Below are 21,156 nucleotides of genomic sequence, written 5' to 3' on the forward strand. Positions count from 1 at the left end.
CTTACCCACGTGGATGCCTCCCCTCCAGCGGGTAGTGGGCGCACCCAAAACACTTGGAAAAGGCACGAGCGGACAGCACGTTTGCCCTCACCCAAAGGAGTAAACCTGGGGACGCCTCCCCCGGGGAAGCCTTCTCCCATCAGCGCCGGGCAGGGCACTGTTGTCCGGGCCGGGGGGGGTTTTCCCCCTGCACACCCAGGCCGGCCGCTGCCCCCCCGCCCCGGAGGCACGGGTGGGCCAGCACTTACGCGGTAAGCTCCGTCGCCCCGCGGACCGCGGTAGCAGGCTCGGCACAGGCCGGGGCCTCGAAGGAGGGCGCGGCGTCCGGGAGGGCTTCCTGGAAGCGGCGGCCTGTGCACGGGCTGGCGGGGTCTAGGGGCGGCTGGAGGCTGGGTGAGGGGCGGCGACGCCCGGCCGGCTGCACGCGGGCGGGGGCCCAAGGGTCGGTCTTATGCGGTAACAATAATGGCAGCTGTCACCCGGCGGCCTCCGGCCGTGTGCCCCTTCCTCCGGACCGCGCCTGGCCCCGAGAGCCGACGAGCTGGAGGGAGCGAGGAGGCCCGCCCGCGCTTACCGTCTCCGAGGCCGGATCCGCGGTGCCCAGTGACATGGCTGCGGCGCCGCCCGGCCGCCCCTCGGCGCTGCGGGCGCGATTGTCCGGCTGTGCGGCTCCGCCGGCGGCCCAGCCGCCCGCAGCCTCCGGACCTCCCTGCCCGCGCGCCTGCCGCGACCCCGCTGCCATGGTAACCGCGCCGCCCGCACAGCCCCGGATGTGGCCGGCGCCCGAGAGCCCGGCCGACCTTGCGCGTGCGCCGGGAAGCCCGAGGGCCGACCCGCAGCGCGCCCGGAGGGGCGAGGCTCAGAGCCCCGCGGTGCTGAAGCCCCGGGAACGCGCTTAACGGTTCCCGGAGTGCGTCCCCCGCCTTCTCTCGTGGAGGCTCCGCGACAAGCCTGTGCGCCAGTCACAGAGCAGGATGCTGCTGTTTATTAGGTTAACGCTAAAAGGGACAAGGAGCTTGTGCAGGCTGCTAGTTCTGGACACCCGGCGTTCAGAAAATTATCCTCCCTGATCTCTATCTTAAGCTCCAGGGTTCTGATGTAGTAGCCCCACGACAATAAAAATACTGCGTTTGCGCTGCAACTCAGTGGGCATCATGAAGATCTTTAGGAACACTGGGCTCCAGAGTTTATTGAAATTATTATTAGCAAGTATGCTTTTTCTTGCTCCTTTATACAGGTGTCCAAGGGCACCTACTCTGTCCCCTCACCCTGCTTTCTTTTTCCAGCCACCTGACATCTATCATCTACAAGAGCGTTCCATGTCCAGAATGTAAGCTCTCTGGGGCAGGGGCTTGGTTTTGTTCACGGCCTTTTTTCCATCCCTTGGAACAGGGGCTGGCACAGAGCAGGTGCTCACTATGTATGTGGTGTCCGGGGAGTCCTTATAACTTTTCTGTGCTGCTGTTTCCACAAATGTTGATAAATGGGTTGTTGTGAGAATCAACTGAGTCGATATCTGTAAAGTGCTCAGAGAACAGTTGCCCATTCCAGAATGAGTGCAGTGTGACACTTCTCTTGGTGGGGTGAACAGATGAATGAGTCCTCACCCACTGTAGCGTGTTGTAGCCGAAATGCTGGCAGATTATTACTGGTCTAGTTCTGGCACCAACATGTAGTACAGGTTCATGGCTCTCTTCTCGTCAGTGTCCTCACTTGTACACAAAGGGGGTGTGGCCCCCCACCGGCACAGAGAACCTGAACTGCTTAACAACTTCCATTTATTTCGAGGTATTGCCCACATGGAGGACAAAAGCTTTTGCTACCTTGACTACCTATACCCCTGTACCCCCCGCTCCACTCCTGGAGCTCCACAGTCCCCCTGCCCTTCCTGATTCTGTTTTTCACTTACCTCCTCTCATTTAGTTACAGAGACAGTACATGTCCACGGCTTTTTATCTGCTGTTCTGAATTCGGAAAACTTTTGAAAGCCTTTCAGAATTCATTGGTTGGCAAAACTGTTCTGACCTGAACTCATTTGTTGACAAAAGTCTGAGCTGAGACTATTTATGGTTGTTTATTCCACCTGGAGTGTATATTAATGTGACCGCGGAACTTTTAACACATTATACGGTGTACTGCATCAAACCCTGCTGGGATTGTAATCTCACACACTGTACATGCACCACATAGGTTCTCTTTAAGTGTGAACAATTATGAATTCTGACCCATGTGTCCCCAGAAGTTTCAGGTAAGAAATTGTGGGCCTGTATAATCTGGTATTCAGCTCTGGAGTCAGAATGCCTAGGTTCAGATGTCAGCCGTGCCAGCCCACTGGCTATAAGACCTTAGGAGTTCGCCTCTATGCACCTCAGTTTCCTCATCTGGGCGGATGGTGACAGTACCCACCCTCCTGAGGTTAGGGCAGAATCATGCGAGTTTATTTTTTTTTTTTAGTGGGTGCATTTAATTTTATTTTTTTAAATTTACTTTCAAATTAGCATATAGTGCAACAATGATTTCAGGAGTAGATTCCTCAGTGCCCCTTACCCACTTAGCCCATTCTCCCTCCCACAACCCCTCCGGTAACCCTCTGTTTGTTCTCCATATTTAAGAGTCTCTTGTTTTGTCCCCCTCCCTGTTTTTATATTATTTTTGCTTCCTCTCTTATGTTCATCTGTCCTGTGTCTTAAAGTCCTCATATGAATGAAGTCATATATTTGTCTTTCTCTGGCTGACTACTTTCGCTTAGTATAATACCCTCTAGTTCCATCCACGTAGTTGCAAATGGCAATATTTCATTCTTTCTGATTGCCAAGTAATACCCCATTGTGTGTGTGTATGTATGTGCATATATATATATATATATATATATATATATATATATGGCACATCTTCTTTATCCATTCATCCGTGGATGATCATTTGGGCTCTTTCCATCCGAGCTTATATTAAGTGAAGCACTGAGCACAGTGCTACTGTTAAGATGCTGTTCCCCAACAACTGCTCGATCGTGCAAATAGGAGTATCCCCTTTTTTACAATGAGGAATCACAATTCGGGGAAAACTGTGTAGTTCAAACCTTTTCACCCAAGTGCTTCTAAGGGGCGGGGTGTCCGAAGTGATTACCCATAGAAGTCGATGTTTTTAAAATTCCTTTTTATTTCAGTACCCGTAGGAATTTTGCTCTCTATATTCTAACACATACCTGGTGTTTCCCCCCAAATCGTGCTGAAACACTGACGCTAAGGGAAGATGAAACTGGGTTTTATCCATTGGCTTTGAGAACCTCTGGCACACAGCTAATGGGCCCTGAGGGCTCAGTTGTGAGGCCAAAGGACACTGTCTTCGCCTTAAGGATGAGGATGCCCCTTCCGGCACCTGCACGCCTCCTGCACGCCCAGAGTATCCAGGCGGGCGAGGCCACGCCTCTTCCGGCCATAGCCTCGCTCCTTCCGCCGGAAGTCCCGCCTTCTGGCGCGATGCCCGCCGGGCGCTAGGGCGCGTACCACCGAGCGTTCCTGCGAAGGTGATGGGTCGGGGGGTCACCGGATTGGCGCCGGCCTGTTTGAGGGCTTCTCAGCTTGAGCTCTTTTCTCCCGGGGCTCCCGGGTGGCCTTTCGGGGACTTTCACGCTCTCCCCGGCCGCCGACTCTGCGGTCGCCCCCTCCAGATCCGGCAAGTGGCGCGGCCCGGGGCGGGGCCTGAGGCGGCGGAGGGACGCGGAGCTGGTGAGGGGCGCTACCGGGGAGGGGTGGCGGACCCGGCAGAGTCGGGAAGAGGGGCTGGGGGCCCGGGAGCATCCTGGGGCCAGCCGGGCCGCGGCCGCCGCCTCGTGTTCCCTCCGGGCCCTTCGGGAGGCCGGTGCCCGGCGCGGCAGCTGGGTCCGCAGGGAGGGCTCCCTTCTCAGGGACCTAGCCTCACCGGGGACGGACAGACAGACCCACTTCCGGCTGCGACCGAGCCCCTGACCGCCCCCAGCTCCCGAGAGAACCCTCCCTGACCCCATGACCGCCGGGCTCCCCGTCCCCTCCCAGACGGGACACGCAGGTGCACACCCCGGCCCGGGAGAGACGGACCCGGGACGGAGCGCCTTCCTCTCTGCACACTGCTGGCTGCGGGGGTGTCGGTTACAGACTCGCTGACCCCGGGAGAGACGCTCTTCCCCTGTCCGCGCGGCTAGCGCCAGGAGGCACGCACCCCAGACTGGCCCACGGGCAGTTTGGGTGAGCATCCAGCCGTTCCCCTCCCACCAGAGTCCAGGGTTGGCAGACTCAGCACCTGAGGCCTCGTGGTTTACACCAGACTCCTTTCCAGCCAGGGCGGCCAGAACTCAGGGCCCCTGCCTGCTCTGGAACACCTCCCAGTACCACCCTGGCAGCTCCCTCGGAGGATTGTGGTCCTGCAGCGCCTGGCCTGCTGTGAAAGTTCTGGGGCCTGAGCGGACACCGGGGCTGCCTGTGATTAGGGTGGGCGGGACCTGGCCCTGACCTTTTCTTTGCAGGACTCTCCAGCCTTATCATGGACCCAGAGTGCTCCCAACTCCTCCCGGCTCTCTGTTCCGTTCTGGCAGACCCCAGGCAGCCCGTGACAGATGACACCTGTTTGGAGAAGCTGCTGGACTGGTTTAAAACCATCACTGAAGCCGGTAAGGTGGAGGGTGGTGCTGTTGTCTCTTTGCCTAGAGGCCAGATGGTGCATGGGACTCCCCTGTCCAGGGGAAGGGGTGTCCATCTGGCTCCCTTCCTTCCCATCCTGGGGATTCCACCTGGCTGGTTGGGAATACGTCCAGTTGAAGCTTGAGTGAATGAGCAGGAGAACTTGATCTTGACGTTGTTAGGCTGCTTCCAGCCCTGATTCAGGCCTCCTCTTGTCCATTTCACGCTAGAGGGCTGCAGAGGGCATAGACAAACTTACTTTGTTCTCATTGCACTTACTTGTTTGAAGAAATCTTTTCTTATTATGAAATGAATACGTATGCTTTAAACCTTGAGCAACACAAAGCCGTCAAGAGGAAAATTAAACCACCGGCAACTTGGTTAATTTCCTTCCAGCCTTTTTTCCTGACATCATACAGCTGTATTTTTCTTTTTTCTTTTTTTAATTTTTTAATGTTTATTTTTGAGAGCAAGCGGGAGAGGGGCAGAGAGAGGGAGACACAGGGTCAGAAGCAGGTGCCAGGCTCTGAGCTGTCAGCACAGAGCCTGACGTGGGGCTTGAACCCATGAACCTCGAGGTCATGACCTGAGCTGAAGGCGGATGCTAACTGACTGAGACACGCAGGTGCCCCCAGCTGCATTTTTCTTACAAAAATGAAGTCACGCTGTAAATACAATTCAGTGTCATGCTTTTTCTCTGTTAACCATTGCAGAGGGCATTTTCTCTGTGGAACACATTGATTTTATTGACCATGTGGCATTCCCTGTGTGCATGGACCATAATGGGTATAATCACACCACTGCTATTAGGTGGTTGTGTTTCTCAGGCTCCTTATCATAAATAATGCCGTAATGGCTTCTTCGCATGCACGTCTTTTCACGCAGATGTTTGATCTCTTGGCTGGTCGTTGCCTTAGAGTAGATCCCACACCATTAATTTCTATTTGTTCCTTTGGTTTATCCTGCACTTTTACTCTCTTTTGAGTTGAATATCTAAGCCTTTCTTGTTTTTTAATATATGCACCTGAGGCTACACACTTTTCTGAAGGCATCATTTTAGCTGCATCCTTCAAAATTACTTTTGCTGTAATTTATTTCCAAATATGTAATACTTTGTACTGAGATATTTATTCTTCATGCACAAATCATTTAAAAGGGTAATTTTTTAGATTTACAATATGGACTTTTTTCAGTGTTTTTATTATTGATTTCTAATTTATTTCATTGGACTTAGAAAATATTTATGTTTTGATTCCTTTGTATGGAGGCTTTTATCACGGCAGAGTACACAGTTTTCCCAGACGTTCTGTAGATTTCCCTATATGCTGCTGTTTCTGGTATTTGTAGAGTCCTCAGTTGTGACCTTGTTTGTAGTCAGAGTTTGCAAGTTACTTTTAGACAGGTTTCTTTATTTGTTATTAAAAAAATTTTTTTTTTTAGAGAGAGAGAATCTTAAGCAGGATCCACACTCGGCGAGGGAGCCCAATGTGGGGCTCAACCCCACAACCCCGGGATCGTGACCTGAGTGGGACGCTCAACTGACTGAGCCCCTGGACAGGTTTCTTTGAGATACAATTTACGTACCATGGAATTGACTCAACCTGTGTAATTGATTGGTTTTTAGTGAAATCACGCACGGGGCGGTGCACTCATTGCCATGGTGTAATTCTGCAGCATTGTCGTCTCCTTAAGAGAAACTTGGTGCCCAGTAGCAGTTCACTTGCCCCCGCCGCCCCTCTCAGTTCACCCGCCCCCCCTGCCCTGGCCCCCCGGCCTGTGCTCTGTGGTCCTTGTTGCTCCACACGATCAGAGAACTGGCCCCACGCTGGCTCCTTAGTCACATCTACGTTGTTCAAGCCTGCTGTCTTCCTGCCAATCGGTATGCTTGCTTGTTTCCGGACAGAGGTGAAGACCCTACCCTGAGATGGTGGGTTCAACCATTTGTCTTTGACGTCCTGTTTTTTCCTTTGCACACTGTGAAGTTAGCCTAGGTACGCGCAGGCTTAGACTGTTCCCCCTTTGACCAATGACTTTTTCCCTGAAGCACCGATAATGCTTTTCGTTTCAAAGTCAGGTTTGTCAGATGTTCTCTTGCCGCGGCAACTCTTCGAAAGCGGGAACTGGCAGCACCTGCGACGCCGTAAGCCCATCCTTTGTGTGCCGCTTCCTTGCTTCTCGTAAGCACCATGCTGCCGGCCTGGTTCTTAAGATGAGCAGCTCTTTTAACAGACAGTCTGCTTCGTTTGTTTAGCTTATTGTTACGTTGGGACTATCTTCTCTCGTATTTTTCATTAATTACGAGGCCTTGTCTTTGTTTCTTTTTTCCTCCTTTTTTCCTCTCCATTGGATTAATAAAGCTTTCGTTTTTAAGTTTTTCTTTTTTTGGTTTGGAAGTTATGCATTCCACTTTTGTTCGTTTGCAGTTACCTCCCCCACAAACTGGATGTAAAAAGTCAAAAGTTAACTAGAATCTCCATCTTCTGTTCCAACAACACAAGGATTTCAGGGCACTTGAATGCCAGCCAAGCACAAGCCTCTTTTTTATTGTTGTCTGGTATTCTGATTCCACCTTGTTGTAACCCCTGTCAAAAGTTATTTATTAAAAATTTTTACAGTTGGTGCTTTTTTTCTGATATTCTAAAGCATATACATTTTATTTATTTTTTAAAATTTAAATCCAAGTTAGTTAACATATAGCGTAATAATAATTTCAGGAATAGAATTTAGTGATTCATCAGTTACATACAACACCCAGTGCTTATCCCAGCAAGGGTCCTCCGTAATGTCCTTCTCCCATTTAGCCCATCACCCACCCAGCTCCCCTCCAGCAACCCTCAGTTTGTTCTCTATATTGAAGAACTTCTTGTAGTTTGTTTCCGTCTTTGTTTTTATATTATTTCTACTTCCCTTTCCTAACATTCATCTGGTTTGTATCTTAAATTCCACATGTGTAGGACCATATGGTATTTATCTTTCTCTGACTTAATTTGCTTAGCATAATACACTCTAGGTCTATCCACGTTGTTGCAAATGGCAAGATTTCATTCTTTTTGATCGCTGCCGAGTAATATTCCACTGTATGTATAAACCACATCTTCTCTATCCATTCATCAGTCGACGCACATTTGGGCTTTTTCCATACGGTTCTTGTCAATAGCACTGCTATAAACATGGGTACCTTTGCCCCTTTGAATCAGCACTCCTGTATCCTTTGGATAAATACCTAGTAATGCCATTGCTGGGTCATAGGGTAGTTCTGTTTTTAATTTTTTGAGGAACCTCCACACTGTTTTCCAGAGTGGCTGCACCAGTTTGCATTCCCACCAACGGTGCAAGAGGGTTCCCATTTTCCACATCATCGTCAGCATCTGTTGTTTCCTGAGTTGTTAATTTTAGCCATTCTGACAGGTGTGAGGTGGTATCTCATTGTGGTTTTGATTTGTATTTCCCTGATGCTGAGTGATGTTGAGCATTTTTTCATGTGTTGGTTGGCCATCTGGACGTCTTCTTTGGAGAAGTGTCTATTCATGCCTTTTGCCCATTTCTTCACCGGATTATTTGTTTTTTGGGTGTTGAGTTTGATAAGTTCTTTTTCGATTTTGGATAGTAACTTTTTATCTGATACGTCATTTGCAAATATCTTCTCCCATTCTGTCGGTTCCTGCCTTTTAGTTTTGCTGATTGTTTCCTTTGCTGTGCAGAAGCTCTTTATCTTGATGAGGTCCCAGTAGTTCATTTTGTTTTTGTTTCCCTTGCCTCCGGAGACGTGTTGAGTAAGAAGTTGCTATGGCTGAGGTCAGAGAGGTTGTTGCCTGTGTTCTCCTCGAGGATTCTCATGGCTTCCTGTCTTCTGTTCAGGTCTTCTACCCATTTTGAGTTTGTGTCTCGTGTGGTCCACGTTCTTTCTTCTGTATGTCGCTGTCCAGTTTTCCCAGCACCATTTGCTGAAGAGACTTTTTTCCACTGGATACTCTTTCCTGCTTTGTCAAAGATAAGTTAGCCATATGTTTGTGGGTCCATTTCTGGGTTCTCTATTCTGTTCCATTTATCTGTGTGTCTGTTTTTGTGCCAGTACCATACTGTCTTGATGCTTACAGCTTTGTAACACAGAGTGAAGTCCAGAATTGTGATGCCTCCAGCTTTGGTTTTCTTTTTCAGGATTGCTTTGGCTATTTGGGGTCTTTTCTGGTTCCATACAAATTTTAGAATTGTTTGTTCTAGCTTTGAGAAGAATGCTAGTGTTATTTTGATAGGGATTGCATTGAATATGTAGATTGCTTTGGGTAGTATTTACATTTTAACAATATTGTTCTAATCCATGAGTATGGGGTGTTTTTCCATTGTTTTGTGTCTTCCTCAGTTTCTTTCATAGGCTTTCTGTAGTTTTCAGTGTATAGATTTTTCATCTCTTTGGTTAGGTTATTCCTAGGTATTTTATGGGTTTTGGTGCAATTGTAAATGGGATCGATTCTTGATTTCTTTCTGCTCCTTCATTATTGGTGTATAGAAATACCACCGATTTCTGTGCATTCGTTTTATATTCTGCGACTTTGCTGAATTCATGGATCAGTTCTAGCCGTTTTTAGGTGGAAACTTTTGGGCTTTCCATAGAGGGTATCATGATGTCTGCAAAGAGTGAAAGTCTGACTTCCTCCTGGCCGATTTGGATGCCTTTTATTTCTTTGTGTTGTCTGATTGCTGAGGCTAGGACTTCCAACACTGTGTTGAATAACTGTGGTGAGAGTGGACATCCGTGTCGTGTCCTTAGTGGGAAGGCTCTCCATTTTTCCTCATTGAGGATGATGTTAGTGGTGGGTGTTTCGTATATGACCTTTATGATCTGGAGGTATGATTCTTCTATCCCTATTTTCTTGAGGGTTTTTATAAAAAAGGATGCTGTAATTTGTCAAAAGCTTTTTCCGCATCTGTTGAGAGGATCATGTGGTTCTTATCCTTTCTTTTACTAATGTGATGTGTCACATTGATTGGTTTGCAGATATTGAACCAGCCCTGCATTCCAGGAATAAATCCTACTTGATCGTGATGAATAATTCTTTTAATGTATTGTTGAATCCGGTTTGCTAGTATCTTGTTGAGAATTTTTGCATCTATATTCATCAGGGAAATTGGTCTGTAGTTCTCCTTTTTAGTAGGGTCTTTGGTTTTGGAATCAAGGTAATGCTGGCTTCATAGAATGAGTTTGGAAGTTTCCCTTCCATTTCTATTTTTGGAACAGCTTCAAGAGAATAGGTGTTAACTCTTCTTTAAGCGTTTGGTAGAATTCCCCTGGGAAGCCATCCGGCCCTGGACTCTTGTCTGTTGGGGGATTTTTGATTATTGATTCAATTTCTTTACTGGTTATGGGTCTGTTCAAATTTTCTATTTCTTCCTGTTTCTAGGTAGTGTATATGTTTCTAGGAATTTGTCCAATTTGTCCAGATTGCCCAGTTTGTTGGCGTATAATTGTTCATAGTATTCTCTTATTACTGTTTTTATTTCTGCTGTATTGGTTGTGATCTCTCCTCTTTCATTCATGATTTTATTTATTTGGGTCCTTTCCTTTTTCTTTTTGATCAATCTGGCTAGGGGTTTTTATCAATTTTGTCAATTCTTTCAAAGAGCCAGCTCCTGGTTTCATCAGTCCGTTCTGTTTTTGTTTTGTTTTGTTTCGTTTTTTATTTCTGTATCATTGATTTCTGCTCTAATTATTTCCCTTCTTCTGCTGGTTTGGGGCTTTGTTTGCACCTCTTTTTCTAGCTCTTTTATATGTAAGGTCATGTTGTGTCTTTGAGACCTTTCTTCCTTCTTTAGGAAGGCCTGGATTGCTATATACTACCCTCTTATGACCGCGTTTGCCGCATCCCAAAGGTTTTGGGCTGTCGTGTTTTCATTTTCATTGGCTTCCATGTAATTTTTAATTTCCTCTTTAATTTCTTGTTTAACCCATTCATTCATTAGTAGGATGTTTGTTACTCTCCAAGTATTCATGGTCTTTCCAAATTTTTTCTTGTGGTTGATTTCGAGTTTCATAGCGCTGTGGTCTGAAAATAGGCAAGGTATGATCTCGATCTTTTTTTACTTAAGGGCTGATTTGTGTCCCAGTATGTGATCTATTCTGGAGAACGTTCCATGTGCACTGGAGAAGAATGTATATTCTGCTGCTTTAGGATGAAATGTTCTGAATATATCTGTTAAGTCCATCTGGTCCAGTATGTCATTCAAAGCCATTGTTCCCTTGTTGATTTTCTGTTTAGATGATCTGTCCATTGCTGGAAGTGGGGTGTTGAAGTCCCCTCCTGTTATGGTACTATTATCAACAAGTTTCTTTATGTTTGTGATTAATTGATTTATATATTTGGGTGCTTCATGTTGTAAATATTCACAGTTGTTAGATCTTCTTGGTGGATAGACTCCTTCATTACAATATGATGCCCTTCATTTCTTGTTGCGTGTTTATTGTGAAATCTTGGTTGTCTGATATGAGTATGGCTACTCCAGCTTTCTTTTGACCATTAGCATGATAGATGGTTCTCCATCCCCTTTAAATCGGCGCTTTTTAGATTTGCCCACGTGTTTACTGGTTTCTTTGATTCGTGCTTCTCTAATCTTCACGCTGTTCTCTTTCGTTCTTACTGAATCACATTCTCTGGTAGTTATTTCAGCCAGGGCCTCCCAACCGGAAACTGCCCGCCTTTGCCCCACAGTTCCCTTTCCCTGTCTCGGCGCTTCTGGACAGCAGCGTGGCCGAGTAGACGTCTCAGATGTCTTCGTTGTCCTTCCTCACATTGAGTGCTCTTGGTTTAAGAAAAAAGTATCCATTCGAGAGGTAGAGACGGTCTTCTGCTTTAACTTGCATTCCTTTTTGTAATCAGCAAGATAGATCGCCTTCGGGTTTGCTGGTCCTCGCCCCTCCCCTGTGTCGGAGGTGACGGCCGTCTGGTCTGTGCCCTCTCGCCGCGTTGAAGCGCCGACTCCTTTGTTGCGGTCATTGCGAATACTTTCGCCCAGTGCGATTATTAAATCCGGCCGCGGGAGAGGAGGTCTGGGGGTCGCCCGAAGAACCGGCCTCGAGGGAGAGTTGATCACTAGGCCTCAGTGACACTCTGCCCGGCCGGGCCCGCCCGCAGGGTCCAGCCTGCTGTTGTTACAGGAGAACCCCTGCCTGCTGGGGCTGCTCTGCCACGTGCTGAAGCCCCAGGACCTGAGTCCCAGAGTCCTCGCCTTCTCGCTCCGCCTCGCGGGCATGCTTGCAGCCCAGGAAGATTGCTTCCAGTACCTTCAGGTGAGCCTGGGCCCTCCCACCGAGAGGCCCGCCGGGAAGTACACGGCTTTCTTCTGCAGGCGCACAGAGCAGCGGCGGCTGTCGTGACCCTTGGGTCTCTGAGACGTGGCTTGCCCCGTGTTTTGACATGCACCACGGGATTTTTTTCCTGAGCGTAATCCTTCTTTGAAAAACTGACCGGGAATGACGGGGTGAAGGGGTAGAGTTTTTGAAGTAACACGGAGCTGGGGTTGACTCAGCTCTGACACCTGCCCTCCGAGCCTCAGTGTCTTCCTGTGACGGAAGGAGAGCTGTGCGTGTCACGTAGACCGTCACGAGGCTTAACCGAGAGCATCTGTCCGGCACTTAGTCCTGTGGGACGGATGAATGAGGGCCTAGTGAGGATTTCTACTGAGTAATAAGGCAGGGGGCTTGGAGAGGCCCCCCCCCCCCCCCCCCCCCGCCCCAGCTGTGCGTCCAACAGCTCTTCACAGTCCCGGGTGGGCACAGTGGGGTTTGCGAGGCGATGCCTGCCATACGCCTGTCTGGCCCTGTGCCGGCACCCCTGGCTCCTCGGAGCCTCACGGCTCACCTGAAGGCTCACCAGCTTCCTGTGGCACAGTGTGTGAAGGGCCCCGGGGAGGCCATGCCGGGATGGAGTCGCTCGAAGAGGGGACGGTAGCGGGGAGGGATGTGTCCTCTCAGTAACTCCGGGTGCCGTTCTCGGACGCTGCTCACTTGGGCGATGCGGTCTCCCGAGAGGCACAGCCCGGCACCGACCGGCCCGCCGTGGGACCCACCACGGTGTTCCGGGGCGCGCCTCTGCTGTTCTCGTGGGATCGCACGGTAACCCTCACGTGCCCGCAGGGCTTGAAGCTTAGACAGCCCTTCAGGGTTTGCGAGGTCACTTTCATTTCATCCGAGGAGCCCTGGCCAGTCAGCAGATCAGCACCCTTTAGCTCTATTTCCTAGACAAGGGAACGCCGGGGGGCTTAGTGCGAGAACCCCACAGAAGGGGCAGAGCTCACACTAGACCCTAGAGAGTCTGCTGCTGGCTGTAAGCAGGGACGAGGGGCCCAGGCCGGGTGCGGGCTCTCAGTCGGCAGCGAAAGGCTGCCCTCCTGTCTGCTGGGCCCGCAGCCCTGGGCTGGCCTCCTGTCCCTTTGTCAGCTGCCCCTTCACAGCCCCACGGGCTCCTGGTCAGCCAGCTGCTCAGCGGGGGCCAGCGTCTAGGCGGGGAACCTACAGACCGACGATGCATGGAAGGGGGTGGCAGAGTCTTTGTGCCGCCCGTTGGCTACGATCCGCCCTGGGGAGGGGCTGTACCTGTAGGAGGGTCCCCCTTGGGTGACCGCAGGTCCGCCGTCAGTGGCGCCCCTCTGGGGCCCGCGGCCATCATAGAATTAGACTCTTAGCCTTAGGGGATTGGAATCTGTCTCTGAGTCTTGTCCCTTATCCTGGAGTCTGAGGTGATTGGACGGTTCCTGTACCTTGAGGGTCGGCCATCGTTGAGCAGGACGCCCTGTGGCCCAGGCAGGGCGCAGGCCTTGACCACATTTCTTCTGCGGGGGTAGGAGAGGCTCAGAGTGAATAACTGCTCCAGCGAGCAGCTCTGTTCGTAAGAGGCGGCATCAGGCTTCCGTCGTGTCGTGTGGAAACCCAGGAGTGAACGAGGATGTGATGCCCGTGGTAGGAAGTGTAGGACGGTGTGTGATTGTACCGTATGTGTCCCTAAGCCAGTGGAGCTTGAGTGGGGAGTTAGCCACTGCCGGCTTGCGGGGGTGGGTGTCAGCTTTGTGGGGGCAGTGGGCTCGCAGCTGGGTTGTAAAGGTTTGAACAGGTGCAGGGAGCGGGGCCTGACGCAGGTGTGCGGGGCATCGGGGTGGGGGGACACCTGGAGGAGGGTGGCCGCCTTGGTGGACCCGCATGCCAAGCTCAGGAGTTCGGTGGTCTGTGGAGACCATTGAGACTCCGTGAGCACAATGTCACGGTCACAGGTGGACGTTTGGAGATGGAGCTCGCGGTTCTGTTTTCAGGGCGAGGATTTCTGAAGTAAACCGACGGGAGTGATGGACCTTTGTTTACAACCCCGTTCTGCCCCAAAAGCTGTGTCCTGCAAGGCAGACCTGGCATTGCCGGGGCTGGTGTGGCTGTGCCGGTGGCCACTGCCACTTCCCGGAGGCACGGCTGCCTGGGGGCTTTTCGTGTGGCAGTGATTGAGAGAGCTTCCCCGAGGAAGTGCCTCGACCAGCCCTGAATGGTAGAAAAGCCACCTCTGAAGTGCCCGTCTCCCGGGAACCCGCCCAGGTCACCGCTTCCTTCTCCGCTTCCCAGCAGGGGGAGTTGCTGCCCAGGCTCTTTGGGGAGGCAGGACCCCTCGGAGGCGCCGCCTGGACCGCCCCCAGCGTGCGCAGCGGCTGGATCCAGGGCCTGCGCTCCCTGGCGCGTCACCCCAGTGCCCTGTGCTTCCTGGCCGACTGCGGTGAGTGCCCTGCCCGGTCCGCTTCCTGCCTGTGGCCTGGCCGCGCCTCTGCGGCCCCAGGGAGATCATTGCAATGTGCTGGGCCTCGTCTCCTCTTCTGTGAAAGCGGCTGTGCTATCGCGGGGCTGTTGTGAGGAGCGTGTGAGGTAGCCGGGTGGCGGGGGGGGGTGGGGGGTGGGCAGAGAAGGGGCGGTTAGAGGCCCTTCGAGGTCGCTGCAGCGTGCTTCAGCTCGGAGGTCAGACCCAGCAGGTCGGGTGGTTTTGAGACTCATTAGAATCAAAAGCTTCCTTCCAAGGGTCTGGAAATCTCCATTCCTGTTCCTCTGCCTCTGAGCAGAGGGGAGGCGGGGCCCTTGCGGTGCCTCCTGGGGCTTGCGGCGTTCGTGCTGTTTCCCTGAGGCTCTGAAGTTAAAGCCGCTTTGGATTCTGTTCCAGCTGAACCCCGTTTTCTTCTCTCCCTGCCCCTGTCCCCAACCCCAGGTGCCGTTGACACCATCTTCTCCCTGCAGGGAGATTCCAGCCTGTTTGTGGCCTCGGCAGCTGGGCAGCTCCTGGTGCACGTCCTGGGCTTGTCTCTGCAAGGTCCAGCTGAGGGACACCCTGGCCTGCAGACTGGTGATTGGCCAGCGTGTGCCCAGAAGATAGTGAGTCACATTGAGGAGTCCCTGCGCTCCGCAGCCACCCCGCAGATCACACAGGCTCTAAACGTGCTGACCACCGCTTTCGGGCACTGCCACAACCCTTGGACGCAAGTCCTGTGGGTGCGGCTGAGTCCCCTTGTGGCCCGTCTGCTCGAGAAAGACCCCGTCCCCTCTGCACACTCGCTCGTGGATCTCCTCCTCAGCGTGGCCCGGTCAGTCCCCTGGGGTGCAGCTGGGAGTGGGCAGGAGTTAGGGGCGCTCGTTTCCCTTGGGAAGCCTTAGAGTGGCTGTTACACCTGGGGTCACCGCCGGCGGCAGAGGGAATGCCAGAGGGGGTCTGAAAGCCCGCACACCTAGAAAGGCTCCGTCTCAGCTGGGCGTGCGTGGCCCCGGGGCTGTGGCAGTCCCACTGGACACTGCGCGGGCTTTGGGGGACAGGACAGAGAAGTAACTTCCTTTCTGGGGTTCTCTGCAGTTCTCCGGTGCTGAGTTCGTCCAGCTGTGGCCTGTGGGAGACTTTAGCACAGACTCTGAGCCATCTGAGCCCCACCCAAGCAGGGCCGTTGGCTTTGGGGATCCTGAAACTGCAGGAGTGGTAAGGATTGGGGTTTATTTTGCGCAAGGACCGGCAGAGAGAGGTCTCGGCCCCTGCCTGGGGGCCGGGGGGCTTTCAGGGAGCTTCTGAAACTAGAGAAGAGTCAGAGGTGGCCGTCGGCAGTGTGGCCTGGTGGGATTTCAGTTACTACAGAGGCATTGCCGTATGCTGTGGCTTCCTGCACGCTGTAGCGACAGAATAACTACTTCAGACACGAGCTTCAGAGGCTCCCCGGAGATAGAGCAGACTTTCTGAGCTGCTCTGCTCAGAGCAGGGATAGGTTCGTACCCAGGGTCCGCTCTCTCCGCCGCCCCTGCTTCCCTCCCCTCCCCAGCAGTCTTAGCTTGTAGATCCTGGGCCGCCATGGTGTGCATGTTGCTGGGGCCCTGGGACAGTAGGGGGGACCCGGTAGGCAGGAGCGGCTGGCCAGCTTCCTGCAGGTAAGGGAAGGATGCCTGGGTCCAGAGATGGGAAGAACGAGGAGGTCATTGCAGGGTTGTGGGCAGATGAGAGGTGGTCGTGTTGGCCCAGGTTGGGGGTGAAAGTCACCACGGGACCCACTCGCCAGAGGGGCCGTGTGTCTGACGTGGGCCTGGCTCTGAACTCCAGGCTCTCCGGGTGTTCATGAGGAGGTAGTGGCTGAAAGGGGAGGACCGGGCAGCCCCCGGGGCCGAGTTGTGTGCTGGCTGAGTCCCCCACCCCACCCTGAGCCCGAGGACTTGGGAGACAGAGCAGCAGGGACTCTCCCGGGAGGTGGGGCCTCCTGTCCCTTGGTCCTGAGCGGGCACTGTCCCCTGGAGCACGTGTGATGAGGCCTTCCTTCCTAGGGCTGTTCCTGGGGCCTGGGGAGGTGCTCCTGTGGGGTCCCACGTTGGTGGCCTGCATACCGGTGGCCTGAGTGCCGGTCACAGTGCTTGAAAAGAAGCTGTTTCTCAAGGGAGCGTCCAGAGTCCCGGCACTGGCGTCTTTGCCCCAGACTTGCTGGGGATGTTAGAGGGGTAGTAGCCACCTCACCCCAGGGTCGGGAAGCGGCACTCACCGTGTCCTCTGTGCTCAGTCCACAGGCGTTGAGGGCCCAGGCCTTTGCTGTCCTCCTCCAGCCCCTGACCTGTGTCCTTGAAGCCACCGCTCAGGCCCCCGGACTCCTAGGTATGCTGCTTCCTGAGGGCGGGCGGGTGCAGGAGGGCAGCCCCCGAGGGTCCTGGGCACGTCCTTGGTGTGGGGGCAGGCGGCTCGCTGCCCCCACTGACTGTGCAAGTGGTGGAGGGGAGCCTGTTGTCACACGCGTGGCTGCTGCTCCTCTCGTGTCCCTACCCTGGAATTAGCGGGGCAGCCTCGCCCCCCGCGGGCGTCATCTCACGTGGCCCCAGAACAGCTGGGTGGTTACGCGGGCCTGCACCACATGCTGGTTCCCGACCCAGGACAGGCACACGCTGGCATCTCGACTGGGTGCATCTAGACTCTGTGACCGGGGCAGGGCGACCGCTCCTGCTGTACTTGTCTTGCTTCAGCCGCACAGTGTGTTGAGGACTAGCGAAGGGGACCCAGGGGTGCCTGGTGGCCCCGTGCCGAGCGCAGAGACGAATGTCCTGAGCAGCGGGATCGGCCCGAGCACGGGCTGTGGGCAGAGCTGGGCTCTACGGCTCAGGCGCCCGGCAGACAGGCTCGGAGCCCAGGTCTGGCCAGCCCGTGTCACCCTGGGCACGTCACCTGCCTAGAAGCTGTGGTCCTGGTCTTCAGCGTGGGGTGACGGCCACAGGGCCCGTGGCCGGCAGCCAGGCCTGCAGTGGCCACACGGGAGGCACCGCTGATGGAGAGCCGCTTCTGGCTTGGCTTCCAGACTCGTGGGACGGTACCGGGGGCGCTTCGGTGACGGTGGACACGCTCCTCGCCTCCAAGGCGGCCTGTGTGGGTCTCCTGTGCCGGACGCTGGCCCACCTGGAGCTGCTGCAGCCACTGGTAAGTGTGGCCCCGGCCTGCGTCCGCGGCAGCAGCGGGACCCGGGCCTGCACTGACCTGCCCTCTGTCCCGGCCCCAGCGCCCCTCACCCTGGCCTCAGGCGCCCCTGCTTGGCGCCACGGTGACGATACTGCGGCTCTGCAGTGGTTCGGCGACCCCCGCCTCTGACGCGGGGGGCCACCTCTGTGCGTTCCTGGTGGGCTGTGTGCGGGTCCAGCGAGCGGCCCTCGATTTCCTGGGGACGCTGTCTCGGGGGACAGGTGAGCAAGAGGGTCCCCCCCGCCCCCCACCGGGCCCCGCTTGCCTGCCGCTAGCTGCACCTGGGGCTGCCGTCCTCTGTGTCTTCTCTAGGGCACAGCGGGTTCAGCTGGCCGGTGGGTTCTTTCCCCTGCTCTCCTTGGGTTGACACACTCTGCTGGGGAGGCCCCTGGAAGGGAAGGTCGGGTGCTTCATCTGTCTGTCTCAGGTCCCCGAGAGCTGGTGACACAGGTGTTCGCTGTCCTTCTGGAATATCTCACAAGCCCAGACTCCAGCCCCACGGTACAGGCACAGGGTGTGGCGGGGAGGGCTGGGAGGGGGAGGAGCGTGGGGAGGAGGGGGAAGCGCGTGGGGAGAACCTCTGCAGGCCGCTCGGGACAGGGCCTTCTGTGGGGCCAGAGTCGCTCCTTAAAGTGAGGTTGGAGGGGCGGGCAGCGGCACGGGGACTGTCCGGGGCTGGTGAGGACCATGGGCCATGGAAAGCAGAGAATTCTCTGTGACGGAAGGACTCTAGAGCCGGGCAGCCCTGCACTTGGGATCTAAACTCCATCAGTTAGAGACTGGGCCAGTTAGAGACTGGGACAAGAGGCCCGGTGGGTTCCTGGGCCTCTGAGGAGAGGGGGCCTTGGAGAGTTTCTGGGTCTTGGTGCGGAAACCCTGTGTCCCCGGTAGTGGGGCATCCTGCTGAGAGCTGCCACGTCCTGTCTCGTGACCCAGGATGCCCGTTCAGCCGCTGCCCGGTGCTTCTGCCTTGGAAAAATGAAACGCAGTGCTTTCTTCTTCCTGAGCCTGGGGTCCCTCCTTGTACCCCTGAGCAGGGGAAGGAGCACAGCGGGGGCAGATGGGGGCAGGCAGGCAGGCCAGCTCGCCCCTCACCGGTCCTGGCCCTGCAGCCCTGCTTTCCCTGCTCCAGGTTCTGAAGAAGGCCTTCCAGGCCACGTTCCGGTGGCTCCAGAGTTCACCTGAGACCCCTGGCTGCAGTGATTTGGATCCCCACGCCCAGCTGTTCCTAAGAGGTAGCCTGGCCCTGCCCGGGGACGCCAGACCGGGTCGTGGGTGTGGGGCAGCCCGGGGCAAGGCGGGTCTGGCCTGGGCCGCCCTGAGCTGCCCCTCCCGCTGCAGAACTTCTCCCTGTGCTGCCTAAGCGCCTGTGCAGCCCCTGCTGGGAGGTGAGGGACTCTGGCCTCGAGTTCCTGACCCAGATGATCGGACGCTGGGGAGGTGAGTGCAGGGCACTCGGGTGGCTGCGGGAGGGCGGGCTCGGCCTGAGCACACTGGTTGTTTCCTGTTGGCTTTGGGAACCCAACCGCCTAAGCTGCCCTTGGGGAAGGAAGGAAGGAAGGAAGGTACAAGTTCAGCCCTTGGTCACAGCTGGTCGTGGTCGCTTGGACCCCTAGGGCAGGCCGGCTTCAGACGCGCGCTCCTCGCTTCCGAGGTGCCCGAGCTCACCGAGCAGCTCCTGCGAGACCCTGAGAGTTACGTCCGTGCGAGTGCAGTGGCCGCCATGGGACAGCTCTCCAGCCAGGGGCTGCGCGTCACCCCCGCCAGCCCCGAACACCCAGGGGGCCAGCAGGTAGGAGGTGGTGGGTCCCGAGGCCGGCTAGTTCACGTCCGGCCGTTGTCTTCACCCCCAGGGTCCAGTGGGTCGCCACCCAGTCACGGGTGGTCTGGGGCCAGGGGCCAGTTGGCCGCATCGCCTGAATCTCTGGCTCTGCTTCTAAGTACCCCTGTCACTCGGGCGTGGTCACCTCCCTCTTCAATACGTGAGCGAATGGAGGGCCGCGGGGAAAAGCAGCACTAGCCCCCAGACGCGCCGGAGGTGCTCGTCAGCAGGAGCTCTGGCTTCTGCGCTCCCCTCCCACCGTCTCTCGCTCTGTCCTTCAGAAGAGCCTGCTCGCGGAGCTCCTACACATCCTGTCCACAGACTCGGAGGGATTCCCCCGGAGGGCTGTCATGCACGTCTTCACCCAGTGGCTGAGGGACGGGCACGCCGACGTGGCGGCGGACACGGAACGGTTTGTGGCCAGGGTGCTCCAGGTGGCGAGCCAGGATCTGGACTGGGAGGTCCGGGCTCAGGGCCTTGAGCTGGCACTGGTGTTCCTGGAGCAGACGCTGGGCCGACCCAGCTCCCATTGTCCCTATGCCGTGACCCCACCCGTGGCGGCCCCGCCGAGCCCACTGGCCCAGGCCCTGCAGCCACTCTGCCGAGTGCAGCTCTTCGAGTTTGCCTTTCGTGCCTTGTTTGACTGTGACCGACCCGTGGCTCAGAAGTCCTGTGACCTCCTCCTCTTCCTGAGGGCCCAGACTGCTTCCTACAGCGGCCCGCAGGGGTCCGGGAGTGTCCCTGAGGTGGCCTCTGTGGAGGCCGCCCTGCAGAGGTGGCAGGCAGGTGATCAGGGCCAGCCACTGGGGTACCTGGAGCCCGAGGTCGTGGTGGCTGTGCTGAGGTCTATGGACCTGGAGGGCCTTCGGGGCGCATTGGCCGAGAGCAGCGACCGCGTAGAAAAGAGCCCTCGGTCGCTCCTGCAGGACATGCTGGCCACGGTGGGCGCTCTGGGGGAGGACGAGGCGGACTGCTACTGAGGCAGCCCAGCAGCAGCCTCCCCGGGCCTCCCCTTACGGCCCTTCTTCGCGACCCTGTCACCCAGAGAGCTCTAGCCTGGCCTGGCTGCACGAGGGACCTCTTGGGGAGGCCAGGACCAGGTGAGACCATCAAAGCTGAAGAGTCCCTTTTGATGTACTATTAAAGAAGAGGCTTATTTTTTACTCAAAATAAACGGCGTTTGGTCCCGCCGCTGAGCCGGCCTGTGTTTGGAGGCTGCCCCGGGGTAGGTGCGAGTGCCAGACCCAGGGGGCTTTGGAGAAGCGACTGAGGAGGGATTTCTTGGCCGGACAGGCGTGTGCTTCATGGGAGTACATGTTGGGGGTCTCCACTTGGACCCCACTGTGCCCCAGGGGTGCCCGGGCGTCAGAGAGACAATGGCTTGGGCAGGAGAGCATTCAGCCCTGGGTTCCGGCCCCTCGTGATAGTGACCCCGGGTCGGATCGAGGCTAGGTTCCCAGCCTCTGAACCCCCGGGATCACTGTCAGGTTGTAGTGATTCAGAGTCTGCTGTCTCTACTGAGCAGGCAGGGAGAGCTGCCGGTGGCGACACCAGGCCAGTACCCAGGGGGCCACACGGCTGCACCAGTCCTAGCTCTGCCGTCTCTGGGCTGGGTGACCCTGGGCTCGTCACTTCCTCTTAGAACCTATTTTGTCATCTGTAAGATAGAGATTCTCCCGTTGGCCTCCCAGTGGTAAGTGTC

The 21,156-nt window shown here is 55.2% G+C and overlaps 2 protein-coding genes across 14 annotated transcripts in view; one reads left to right on the top strand and one right to left on the bottom strand.

Annotated features, from left to right (window-relative positions):
- IQCE (IQ motif containing E) overlaps positions 1 to 840 on the bottom strand; it is a 42,125-nt gene extending 41,285 nt beyond the window's left edge. For 3 of the 9 annotated variants that reach the window (XM_078439947.2, XM_078439949.2, XM_078439946.2), the window contains exon 1: positions 575 to 830. In XM_078439947.2, the coding sequence (XP_078296073.2) occupies positions 575 to 742 (168 nt within the window). In that variant the 5' untranslated portion in view covers positions 743 to 830. Of the gene's footprint in view, positions 1 to 248; positions 449 to 574 lie in introns of those variants that run through there. The other 6 variants (XM_078439953.2, XM_078439952.2, XM_078439950.2 and 3 more) reach the window with 4 other exon arrangements.
- Positions 841 to 3,532: 2,692 nt separating this feature from the next.
- On the top strand, positions 3,533 to 20,650 carry BRAT1 (BRCA1 associated ATM activator 1). 5 transcript variants are annotated; one of them, XM_060649610.3, is made up of 14 exons: positions 3,533 to 3,728; positions 4,502 to 4,645; positions 11,783 to 11,937; positions 14,251 to 14,398; positions 14,879 to 15,251; positions 15,515 to 15,634; positions 16,692 to 16,783; positions 17,475 to 17,599; positions 17,673 to 17,853; positions 18,060 to 18,133; positions 18,765 to 18,867; positions 18,974 to 19,072; positions 19,249 to 19,424; positions 19,736 to 20,650. In XM_060649610.3, the coding sequence occupies exons 2-14, from the start codon at positions 4,519 to 4,521 to the stop codon at positions 20,432 to 20,434; spliced, it is 2,472 nt and encodes an 823-aa protein (XP_060505593.2). In that variant the 5' UTR covers positions 3,533 to 3,728; positions 4,502 to 4,518; the 3' UTR covers positions 20,435 to 20,650. The 5 variants fall into 5 exon arrangements, with proteins under 5 accessions (XP_060505593.2, XP_078296260.1, XP_078296261.1 ...); XM_078440134.2 differs by lacking the exon at positions 3,533 to 3,728 and adding an exon at positions 3,735 to 4,223 and having other exon boundaries at positions 4,315 to 4,645; XM_078440135.2 differs by lacking the exon at positions 3,533 to 3,728 and adding an exon at positions 3,735 to 4,223.
- Positions 20,651 to 21,156: the final 506 nt, after the last annotated feature.

The sequence above is a fragment of the Panthera onca genome, chromosome E3 (genome assembly GCF_046562875.1).
Source record: "Panthera onca isolate mPanOnc1 chromosome E3, mPanOnc1 haplotype 2, whole genome shotgun sequence".
Taxonomy (NCBI): domain Eukaryota; kingdom Metazoa; phylum Chordata; class Mammalia; order Carnivora; family Felidae; genus Panthera; species Panthera onca.